General features: G+C 36.4%; 1 protein-coding gene across 1 annotated transcript in view; it reads left to right on the top strand.

The window, feature by feature from the left end:
• PCLO (piccolo presynaptic cytomatrix protein) overlaps positions 1-12,814 on the top strand; it is a 327,932-nt gene that overhangs the window by 212,851 nt on the left and 102,267 nt on the right. The window contains 1 exon segment of the mRNA XM_032107596.1: positions 1,288-1,413. Coding sequence (XP_031963487.1) covers positions 1,288-1,413 — 126 coding nt within the window.

Raw genomic sequence — 12,814 nt, 5'->3', positions numbered from 1 at the left:
ATTAACCTGAAATATTAATACAGTTTGTTCCAATTAAACTGAAAACTCATTCTCCTCAAAAAAATATATTTGGAAAATGTCTAATTATGAGGAAAGCTGAGTCAAAAAGGATATAGATTTAGCTAAACTGGGATAGAAAAACTAGTGGAAACTTTTTTAGTCAGAAACACAATGTGGTAATCTTGCTTCTGAGACAAACTCAGGGCTGACTTACAAAACACTAATAGCATTATGAGGAAAGGCCTTAATCTAAAAAGATAAAGCTTTGCAAAGAGGTGGTGTGGTGACTTTCCTACATCTGGTTAGTCTAATCATTCAGCAGGTTTGGCTTATGAAATTAATGAATTGAAAAATAATGATTAAGACATTACAGTAAAGTTGGGTAAATCAGCCTTTATATTCCCAGATCAAAGTGTGAATCATCTCATATGGAATTTTCTTCAAAGAAAAAAATTGTTTCACTAGTATAGGAAGTTGTTTTTTTTAAAAAAAAAAAAGCAAGATAGCATGAAAAGAATGGCAGTGCATAAGATTGGCTTTATGAGACTATATTTTACTCTCATTATTTTGTACATAAGGGAGGTTAGTGATCTGCTTCTCTCCAGCTAAAATAATGAGTGGTAACAATGTTTTTATCTCTGTACTTTTTCAAAAGGGAGAAAATATGTGGTTTAATGATACTTTACACAGAATTATTTTATGCTTTTCCAATTCTTAATTTGCACATCCTTTCATGTAGAAGATGTCAATTAAAAGCAAATATTTAAGAAAAATAGTAACATCTGCCAAGTACAGGCTCATGTAAATGTACATGCTTTGCTGCGCAAAAGAGCAAGCTTGAGGATCTCTGTCAATGTATCCATAATTATGTAATTCTAAAAGCTCAACTATTATAATTTCTCAGCTAAATTTCATGCATGTTTTAGGCATATGATAAAATTTCCTTTGAATCCACACTTCACATGGATTTCTAGCAATTTAATTCAATTTATTAATACTGCAAGTAGATTGTCAGAAGAAGATAGGATTAGCTTCAATGTAATTTTTAGTGACTCAGTTGTTTGTGTTATGTCAGTCATACAGTAGCTGTTCAAGAAGATCTTCTCAAAGTTAAGTCTTTAGAAGAGCAACAGATTTGAGTGCAGATAACCCTGATCTTACAATCACAGCCAGAAGTTATTTGGGACATTTTCAGTAACCTCTGATTACTTGTTCTCTTCCTTTCTTTCCAGTGAATTATTCATTGCTTCATCTCTGTTTAAAGTTTTTGCTTTCTTTTGATCACAGGCAATGGACTGGGAATCCGAGTTGTAGGTGGGAAAGAAATTCCAGGCAGCAGTGGGGAGATTGGAGCTTACATTGCCAAGATCTTGCCTGGGGGCAATGCAGAGCAGACGGGGAAGCTTATAGAAGGTAAGATAAATGCATTATTAAAAAATGGAACCGTGGGACGGCTGGGAGTTTGTTAGAATTATTTGTAACACACATTTTTCTCTTGCACAATGGATGCAATCTTGTGCAAGGATAGAGGGCTGAACCTCCACAATACTTAAAGCAGAAAAGGCCTGATAGAAAGTAATTTTATGACTTCTGTGGCCAAAGAGAGTTGCCATGATGAGTATTATTATGGCATGTCTTCATTAATATGTGCCAACATACTGTCTGCATGGTCATATATCATCAGCTTGTATCATGGACATGCTGTTTTGAAGATCTTTAACCTGTCTTGATCACCTAGGTATCCATGTTTGAAATTTCTTAGTTGCACAGGTAAAACATATCCAGTTGTCTCCCAGATACATGCACTAACCTTTTTTCTTAGTTCCCTAAAATCATACCTAATGTCAGTTTTCCAGTTTAAGGTAACCATCCAACCTGCCCCAACAGGCAACAGAGAAAAAGAGGTATCCACAGAAAAACAATAATTTCATCTAACTTAGACTTCTGCTTCAAGAATTGAAAAGAGTCTTCCTCATTTAATTGGCTTTAAGAAAACTGCATTAAACTTCACATCATCCTTTAGGCAACCAAAGCTAGATGGAATGAATTTCACTTCATTATCAATACATTTTCTAGGATTATTGCAATGTGATCATTCTGTCTAATAATTTATTTCTGTTTTAACATGAATGCCACCTTTTTATAACTTTCTCTTTTTATAGCTATTTTCTAGTTCCCTTTTACATATCTGTATGCACCTGAAATGTCAGTCTGCCCATGGACAAAAATAGAATACATTTGTTTCTAATTCATTCAACTATTTTTTTTTCTTGAATAAAAGCATGTATACAGGGAAAGATAACAAAAGAAGATAAGTAGGAAAAATAGCTTTCCCAGCCAGAATTCAATTCATATAAGTTTTCTGAATGGTAATCATGCAAAAAATGTAATGATTAAATTGAAATCACTTTGCAGACAGAATGTCTGCAAATTTACCCAGAAAAACTGGGTAAATTGATTAAAGAATATATTTACAAGGAATAGTTTAATTATGCTGTGGGTATTACAAAACAGTGTCACCTGCATTCACCCTGCAGCTTTTTACATCCTTGGTGTTTTCTTTGCCAATATTTTAATGATATTAAAAAAAAAAAAAAAAGCACACAAACCCCAATGTCAGTGAAATTATGTATAAACAGAAATATATTTCTTTTTGGCTATAGACTTGATTTTGATATTCATATTTAATGGGTAGTATCGCACTCATCAAATGATAGAATAGTGTTATTTTTTGTGCATGAATGATGAAAGAATTGACCTTAATTTAGTGTGTTTTGAAGCAAGTATTTGTTTTGGCTCTCTCCATAAAAATAAGCAGGTCTTTCATAACTGTACTAGATCACACATGCATTGTTTCAGTACCAAGCAAGTAAAGAGGAAAATGTGGTTATTCAACATTTCCCCAAGACTGGACATTTCAAGAAAGAGAATGAGCAGTTACAGCTTGGAATTATCTGTGGTCTTTTGGTTGATTTTGCTAGGAACTTTTCTGGAAATTGAAGTGTAGAAGCGTTCTTTACTCACCATACAGGTTCTTTTCAGCAGTGATCAAGAACATCTTGGATTTACAATAACTACAGGAGAAACCTGACATAGAAATTTACTTTTTAATCTGTTCACATAATATATTTTGAAGGCTTATTCCTATTTTGAAGGCTTATTCCTATTTTATAGGAAGATGAATATGACAGTAAAATATTTATTCCTTTGCTTCATTCTCCCATCATATGTTCAGTGATATTTCTGATCCAACCTTTTTTAAAGTATCCTAGACTTGGGTATGTTGGCATAAATCAGCTCTATCAAAATCCCTATATTTGATCTGTTGAATTTTTCCACACAATATCTCAGAATATGTTTTAGTATTGATGTGTTAAAAGTTGTATCAGAGACAAAAAATTCTTCCTGCAGAATGCATTTTGACTATGATATACAAGACAAACATTTCCTCTCACTGTCATTTACCTTTAGGTCTTGCCTTTCTATCTAGTTTACTTTTTATGTTATTTTAGATGGTTGTCAAGATTAACAAAGAATATTTTTCTACTTCAGTGTAAGTTGTTGTTGGCTTAGTGGAAATATGGCTGGTGCCCATTTAACCTCTACCCTTCAGAAGTACTAAAATCCATGGAGGTCTTCAGTCATTCTCATACTGATCTCTGTACATCCAGCCAGGCTGCTAATCTTACCAACATGGCTCATATTTTTACCTCTAAAAATAGAGGATGGCCTTCTTTTCTTTTTCAAGTTATTTGCTGTCTTTCACACCACAGAAAGAAAACACAAAGAAAACTCATTATGTCATTATCTGTAAATGCAATTACTTTTTTTTTGTGTGTGTGCAGTGATCATGAGTCACTTTTCCTCATGAAATGCTGTGTGACCACAAGTTAGGCTATATACCAAGTCATCAAGTAAACGTATACTAATGTCATTACAAGTTAATATCTTGACTCATTAGCCTTTCTAAGAACGTGAATCACTGTGAAAAATCCCATCAACTTAATTAATTCCTCTAATGCTAAAAACACTGGGTCAGGTCTGAAAATCCTACTAATAACATAAGAAACAAGGATGGATTTATTGTGGTTGTGAAGGAAGACAAACTCCTACCTTCTCTCTGTATGACTGCATATAAAGAAATGACACACAGATAGCATTCCTATCCTTAGGGAATAACATAAAATTTTTGTCTATTAAAAAGCTTTGGAGGGGTCTTAGTGCTGAAAATTTTATTTATAGTTCTGACTGGCAAATACCAGTCTTCTCAGTTCTCTCACCTTGAATTGCTTTCAAATGTCAAAAATATCTCTGATTCATCACTCACTGGCGTAACAAAAACTGGAGGTGGAAGACTCATTCCACCGAGCTCATCAAGTGCAAGGACTGTGTCAATTTGATAGATGTGTCTGTGCTCCCCCTTGTGTTGACAGAAACAGTTCAGTTATATTCCACCTGGAAAATCTACTGAGTGAGTGGCATTTCAGCCAGCATTTTTGAGAAACAGGACATAAAGAGCAGAAATGAAATGTTTATGTGTGTTACCTACTCTTAGAAATTTGCCAGATGCCCTCAGCATTCCACTTTTCTTGTTGGACCATTTCAATAGGCTGAGTGGAGAGCCTGGGAACTGTTGAACAACAGGTGTCTTTGTTACAAGTTTTCAATCAGCCAGACAAGCTGTGCTGCAATGGTTAGGTCATCTGATGTTCACTGAGATGAAGATACTCCCCGCCTTTCCAGTCTCCTTGAAATTCTGGCAAACTAGCATGGTCTAAAAGCTAATGGTGAACTTGATTTGTGGTGATCTTACTGCCTTTGCTTATACTCCACTCAACAGCTACCCTGACACTGGTCAGACTTCTGTTAATCTGTTCTGAGCCCTTTTGTGTGCATGTATATTTTTAATATGTATGCACCATTTAAATGATAACTTCCCAAGCTTAAAAACAGGAAAATCATAGTGAAGACATATATTATATATATAGTAAAGACAAAAACTCTTATTTTGAAAAACACTAAAAAGAACCTCAAGTTTCTCTTTTATAGCAAATATAATAATGTAACATTTCTAGCTTAATTTGGAGGGATGCCACCTAACTTATGAGTCACAGAACTTCACTGTAAAATATTAGAATATAAAGAGTCCATGCTAGCAAAGAGACATGCTATTGAATTTAATTCAGTTGAATTTTGTGTTTTATAATTTAATAAAAATATTTGTGATACAGTGAGATTTTAAACTTCCCCATCCTGAATCCGGTTCAATAATATTATAAGAAAAACTGCCTGATGGATGTACAAATACTGAAAGATTGTGATACCTGTTAAAGCTGTTAAGTAGGTCAGAGGAGAAAATGCACTGTTGTTGGAGAGTTCCATCTTAGTTAATGGTGCCCTCCCCTCAGTCCAATCCTTCAGCACTTGTTTTGATCTAGATTAATAATTAATTTTCTCAGGATGCAGGAAACATTGCTCCTGAAAACAGCGTGAGGGTCCTCTCAGAGCCACCTGCCTTCAAGAGTAGGTAAAAGCACATCCAATGTCCTCAGCATCCAAGTCTAAATATTGACAATAAGTTCTTAAATGTACTCAGTACCTTTTAGACTTTGATTCACCTGCTAAAAAACAGATGGTCAGTTTTTCCAAATTGGTTGCCTTTAATTGTGCTGAAAGTTCCCCAGGCCACATGGCTGGTTTCCCTCAGGAGAGTATTTTGAATGAGTGGGTCTTTGGTAATGCCAGACCTCTCTTTCATCTTTGGAAAACTGCAATCTCAGGACTTTCAGATGCCTTCAGGAAATAAAATTGAGGTCTCCCTATTTCCTCTTATCCCTATTTATTCATGTTTCTTTTCACCTCATCTATAAAGTCTTACATATTCTTGCACATTCAACTGTCACAATTTTCTTCTTTAAGACTTTTGATGCACAGCTCACGCTCTCTAATGCCCTAATACAGGGTCAAATAATGCTAGAATCATTCCTCAGATTGAGGCTTAGAGCCTTCCTTTGGACTGTCGTGGGATGGCACAGCTTATGACCTCTTGGTCCACAGACCATGGCCACAGCGTCAGTGAGTACACTTTCTCACAAATCTGGAGCCAGTAGGGAGAGCATGTTCACTGCTTGTCACCAAACAGCCTTCTGCACCAAACTGACATGCGAGATGAAGAGGGTGTGCCAAGCCACATGCTGGCAAAAGAGGGCCACATCTAAACCTGCACAAAGTGATTTCCACCCAAAGCAAAATATGATAGGGAAAAGGAGAAAAGAGCTATTTGGATTACCTCCATCAGAGAGCAGCCTATCTCCCCACCTTCAGTTCACAGAAGAAGGAGGCAGACCCAGGAAGCCCTGACAGAATCCTGCCTTAACCAGAATGCTCTACAGCTGTCACCCATGGTGTGGACTTTGGCTTCTGACCTGGTTCACTTCAAGCATCCCAAAGGCCCAGGCTTCATAATGGAAGAATGTATGCTGAGAGATTCTGCAAAGGCAGAGGAGAAAAAGTCAGGGCTCAGTGGGACTCATCTGTACGCATCCAAGTATGGTTAGCACAGCTCTTCATTATTTCCAGAGCAGGCGGTTAATCAAAAGGAAAATTATGATAAAGGCATAAGGAGTTATATATGATGTTAAAGAGGGAAGCTGCATTGTTAGGTGAAAGTCTACTACAAAACACCAATCAGTTGACCACCCAGAAATGACACTGGAATATGAGAGACTAAGAAATACAAGAGCCCTCAGTAGCAATTTTGAGTCTAGGGAAGGCTGCAAATGGAAGCTGAAAGACAGCCAACATGTTCATGGTGTGTAAGCAATCCTTCATGCATACAGTCTGCATTAACTGGAGAAAAAGAGTATTTATACTATCTACAGTTCCTTCTCTGAGGAGAATGTAAATACGGCTAACGAGAAAACTAGAGAGGAGATGGCCAGTGTGGGGAGACAATTAACTTACTTTGGTTGTCTAGTATAAATAAGACAAATCTGGCCATAAGCAGCACTGGGTAGAGGCTGTTGGAATATTATAATCATTGTTTAATCTTTAAAGATTTTCCTGAGTTCTGGGCAATGACATCTTTGAATACAGGTATCTTCCTCATTCCTCCAGTTAAAGGTGCCAACTAGATAGCTTCCAGAATCTGTTTCACTCCAGCCATGCCCTGGGGATGTGTCCCTTCATGTGTTTTCAGATCATAAGTTTTCAGTCATAGGTTTTCAAGTTTTTAAGTCCTTGTCATCTTAAAGCATGTTATTTACTGGCATTGGAAACACATGATTTCTTTCAAGTCCTCTCAGAAGGACAGTGGGAAGCAACTGGAGTACTGATCAGTCCATGAAAGGTTTATAAAGAAAATGTTAACAATTTTTCTGGAAGTTGTTTAATACATTTTTGGGCTACTTTGAATAGCACCAAGTGCTGAAAAACAAGGCCAGACTGTTTCAGAAGGTCTTCTGCAAAGGCAGTACAGGTGTAATGGCTGTCCATCTTATCAAAGCTATCTCTTGCCATAGTGCAGACGTGCTTTGCATCTTGCTTGGAAAATACAGCGTGACTGGAATGGTCATGGGCACCTAAACAGCTGGAAAACCAGAACAGAAGCAGTGAGTCACTATAATTCTCCCTACTCTTGTCACACTTCCCTCTTATCCCTGAGTTACAGATGAGCACAAGTGTAACACTGACTGATCTTTAATCGGTCACTGGCTGGTCCTTTATTGGTGGGAAGGACAGTAGGCACCAGGTCTTCCTGGATTTTAAAATACTGTACTGAGCACTGCTTGCTGTTTAGACAGCTAAAATTGAAACATTGATTGGGTCAACACAATGAAAAGAGATTTTTCAATCCCTATGAAGCAGAGATAGTGAAGACTGAGCATCTTTTCTTGATTCCCTCTGATAATTACACTTCTGGTAGAAAGTAGATAGCATGGTGAAGCTGGAAAATGATGAAACAAAATTAAAAGGAACACAAAAAGGGAAGGAAAAATTCTCAAAAAACTGTGGATCAGGTCTTAACTGAACAGTAATAATCTTTCCATTCTGCACTTCCATTTTGCAGTTTGGCTACTTTAATTTATTACTGCATTGGAAAAAACAAAGAATGAACTTTACCCTGTTCTCTGAGTATTAGTCTTCATGATTTATTTTGCTGTCCATGCTTATTCTGCTGGGTCAGAAGAGAAGAGAGCTTGCTCTCAGCATATTCCCTGGGCTATGGGCTCAGGTTTCTCTGTCCCAGCAGAAACTGGCTTTATCAATGTGCATAAAATAGCAGGCAGTGCCATTGTTTGGTTGTAAGCTTTGCCCTAAAGCTCTTTACAAAGGTCCTAATCTAAACAACCCCCTAAATACCACCTATCAGCTGTAAATCTTAACTTGCATAGTTGTGCTCCTCTCATCCATGTATTTTGTTCTGTCTTGTACTTCTTTTACGTAGGTAATAATCAAAGGTATAGGATTATTCTCAAGTGTGGCAATGGACATTCAATATATTAAAAAAAAGTCTTAAAATATTTTAAAATTACTTTTTTAAAGGAAATTAAGTTAGTAGAAAGGACACCCTGCCAAAGTGTATCACTTTATATGTTGGAAGTAACCTAATATCTGTGAGAAAGAAAAAAAGAAAGGCAGAAATCTTTCTCACACTGGTTCAGCCATTTCATATGCTGTCCCACTGACAGTGGTCTCAGTTCCATTCTTGGTATGTCAGGAATTGAGTTGTTCTGAGAGTTTAGTTTGGCCTTTTCCTAAGATATGAGAAAGAAGTAAGAATTTTCAGAAGGAATGAGAATCATTTCAGTGCTCGTGTGGCACTTACAGAAAGAAGGGGAAGTAGAGATACTTGCAGTATAAACAATTGACTTGGAAATTTCTTGAGAGCTGGTTACTATAACACTGTGCACAACTTTATTTACTAAATCTCTTTTTTGTGGTGGTTGAAACACACTTAGAAAATAATGCTTCTCCCTGCTTTGGAAAATACAGAACATAAGTTTAAGGAGTTTTAGTTTAATCTTATGGTGTCAGAATTATATAACTGGGGTTTTACAAGGATACTTGATTAGAAAACTTCTTTTATACCTAAGAATATCAGTTTCAATGAGATAAACCAGGTAATATGAGTTTGTAATGTTTCTTCCCGTAATGTAATTGCTGTATACTTAATTTCCCTGCAATAAAAATAAGCACTTAAAAGAGAGAGTTAGAGAGTAATTTGCATCTAGGAAGTAGTTGAGCATCTGTAAAGACTGAGCTTTTAGGATCTCTTTTATTTAATCTAAAGCAGAAGGGGACACTTAAGGTGCACTTACAAATTTTATAAAGCTATGGGAAAGAATCATTAAATGTAAACATATTATGTTCAGTAAAATATGGCACCTTATATAATACCAGCTACTGATTTTTTTCACTCCTGCATTTAGCCTTGTTATGTGCCACATAAACTACTATAGTTTATACCTTCTTTATGATCAAAAACTCTGAAAATAACCTGAACAATTAATTATTGATGAAAATCAATTTTGCTAGAAAAGGCATATCATACAAATTGCACCAGGAACTTGGATTCTAAATAGCAAAAAAATATTTTTATCAAAACATCTCTATTGGGAGGGGGTTTTTTAATTCTTAAACAGGTAAGTCTGATTTATGAAAACAAGAAAAATAAACTAGATGCTTCAATCAGAGGGAAGAGGCAAATACAGTCACTAGATGTTCCAGTTAATGAAGTGAAGAACCATCACAAAGGTCATGAGAATAACATTCATCAGATGGTTTATAACACAAGTTGTGGAACATCACTGGTAAATGTCATTGGTGTCATAACTAGCTTCCACTAAAATCACATTAGGAAGTACTACTAGCTATTTTAGAGTACTTATGTGGAGCTATGCATTTAGTAATTTTCAGATGCACAGCTTTTGGCAGAAGTTACTTTTCAGGACCTTGATGAATGGTGCCTGTTAGAAAGAATATCCAGGTGCTTCTTGGAACCTCCATGGTTCCAGAGAATGTGCCTGAAGCCCTGTTTCTCTGAGCACAGCAGGAACAGCAGCAGGCAGCGTTGTCATCACAGTGCCCACAAAGCTTTCTTAGTTCCTGCTGGCACTATGCAGCTCTCTGCTGTCCTCTGGGATCACACACATCACAGGTGCTTTGTAGCTCTTCCTCTGGCATTGACAGATACCACCCATCCATGTGGTCCCAGTGTTCCCATCTTACTCTTGAATACTTACTCTTCTTCTGCTATATTCTGACACTGCGAGTACTTTTAAGGCTCATTCATCTCCATAGAAGAGTTTAATTCCTTCTTTCTCTATTTTTAAGATACTGTATTAAAATCAAGTGGATGTGTATTTCTCAGAAGATGCAGGTATGTTTCCTGTGTCAGTATTCCAAATACAGACTGGCAGAGGCAGAGGTCTGTGTCTTTTCTGGTTTGGGCAATGCTGGAGGGAAGATGGGTTTAGTTACTGCTTCCAAGATGTTCAAGGATAAAGCTATATCATTAGTCAAACTAAGGCAGTCTGTCTGGGATTGTAAGAGATAGACATTCTGTAGATCATATACCTGATACACAGGCAAATAGCACAAGCAGAGAGACCCACAGACACTGTGCCTGCCCCCTTTGCATAGCTGCTTGCAGTGACTGATGAGAGGGACTTGAATTTCAGCTTGGACCATCAAAGATATGTGCCTGTATTGCTCTGGTTCTTGTCTTTTTTTTTCAAGGACTGGCTTCTGTACAGCACATTTACAAAGAAACCAGACAAATGTGAATCCTTTGGTGCCTAAACTGAGATCAATTTGTCTTACTAGTGGAAGTCATCAAATGCACCCTCCCATCTCCACTCACTGTGTAGGAAGCTTAGGTATTTCTTTTAGGGGAACTGTCTCACTAACAACCTAAAATTCAGATGCTACAGGCCTATGTTAGGCATGCTGGGCCACATCTCATAAAACAAAAATCAGGACATTTTCGTCTGATGTTTTTAAGGAACAATATCTGTTTGGGCTCACATAATGGGCATTCCAGAAAAACACCTTAGTAAAGTGTGGGAAAGCCTTTTGCATAACTACTGAACTGTGTTGTTTGATAGTGACTCTAAAAATACTCTAATTCCATTTCCTATTGTGCAGATTACTGTGGGTTGAAACTTGCAGACTAGCAGTTTGATGTGATTGTAGTGAAAAAAATCTAGTGAAATCAAACTGAGGGTCATCTTGAAACACAAGTTAAATAAAGCTGTGTCCTTATGGCCAATTTTCCCTGCCATCGGGTTCCAAAAAGTGTATTAAAACACTTTGCGTTTATTTGTAGCAATTTTAACCTTCAGTCTCATTCCTGAAATGTGGGTCTCCAGGAATATTAGGCCAGCCTGGCCACTCCATGAGATGTTGTGTTGATGTAAAACATAGCAAAGATTCAGGGCCCAAGGTGAAATTTACCCAGTCAGGGTTTGTTCTGCTGAAAGTCAGGTGAACAGATATCAGCTGTCAGTGACTCTCAGGGGTGGGATGTGGGTTGTTTGCAAGCCACAGTTCTCAGCAGCAAGGAGGATTACAGACAGCACATTTTTCTGCCTGTGAAACTGGGTACTGCAGCAAGCAGAATTTCTTTAGTCACTTGTTACTTCAAAGTACTTTCTAGATAGATGTATGCAAATTTGATTTTTCCAAGACCATAAGAAACATTATGAACAATTGTAAATAATTTACTGTTAAAAAGATGAACTGATGGAAGTGGGTTTTCTCACAGTAGAACATCTTTTAGATGGCTTGGACCCAAATTTGAAATGGTTTGTCAGAGAGCTTCACTTCAGTTGTTTAAAAAGTGACAAGGGCAAATAGATAAAGCCCTGTTTTCTCTAAGTATTGGGTAACACAGGAAGAGAAAATAGAGGTAAACAAAATATTTCCTAAATTTCTTTAATTAAATCAACCGATCTCTTGAGGTACTTAGGTAAAAAATATAGTTGTGTAATCAAATTATTCCAGATTTTCCAAGGTTTTCTAAACAACTTCTGAAGCACGTGGTATCAACTGTTTTCAGGAAGATGCTGAACTGGGTTGTACTTTGCTCTGACCTAATCTGATCTGATACCTTGATTTTCTTATTCAATGGAAAGGGTAAAGGAACTCAAAGAACAAAACAATAATTTTCGACAATTAGTTTTGCAATATAGTTCATTACAAAATAGAAATATTATGTAAATTAATACAGAAAATGATTTAGATGTCAGCTTAAAGAAAGAAAACCACTATGAGCACTCTCAAAAAACTGCATAAAGACTTTATTTCAAATTTCCTGAAGCATGTTCTATTCCAAAAACCTAATTAGATCATCCATAAGGTATGACTGGGAAAACCTTGTATGAGAATATTCAGGTTTCTTTGAGAAAAAAATTAACAGGTGATTGTATAATTTAACAGTAAAAAGAAAAATGTTGATTACAAATGATTACTCTTTATCCAGGTTTATAATTCTGATGTTTGAGGCTTACCATGTAAAATTAGGTAAATATGACTTCACATTTCTGTATGAAAAGTCTGAAAGGAGCTACATTAAGTGTACTTGTGCTGTAAAAATGCAACTTAAAATTCAACTGAAATTGAAGGTATTGAATTGCAAATTAGCTAATTTATTAATGACTAAAGCTTGAAAACATTTCATCAAGCTGAAATTGAGTCTTAAATCCTTATTTTTGCTTCACATTCCAACAAAAAAAAACCCTTGGCAGGGAAAAAAAAACCTGTAAAAGCACCAAAATGTATTTTTTGGAATTCCTTTAAACTTTGGTAAAAG

The sequence above is a fragment of the Corvus moneduloides genome, chromosome 4 (genome assembly GCF_009650955.1).
Source record: "Corvus moneduloides isolate bCorMon1 chromosome 4, bCorMon1.pri, whole genome shotgun sequence".
Lineage (NCBI taxonomy): Eukaryota > Metazoa > Chordata > Aves > Passeriformes > Corvidae > Corvus > Corvus moneduloides.
The sequence above is the reverse complement of the archived record's forward strand: the minus strand, read 5'-3'. Positions and strand labels throughout refer to the sequence as shown.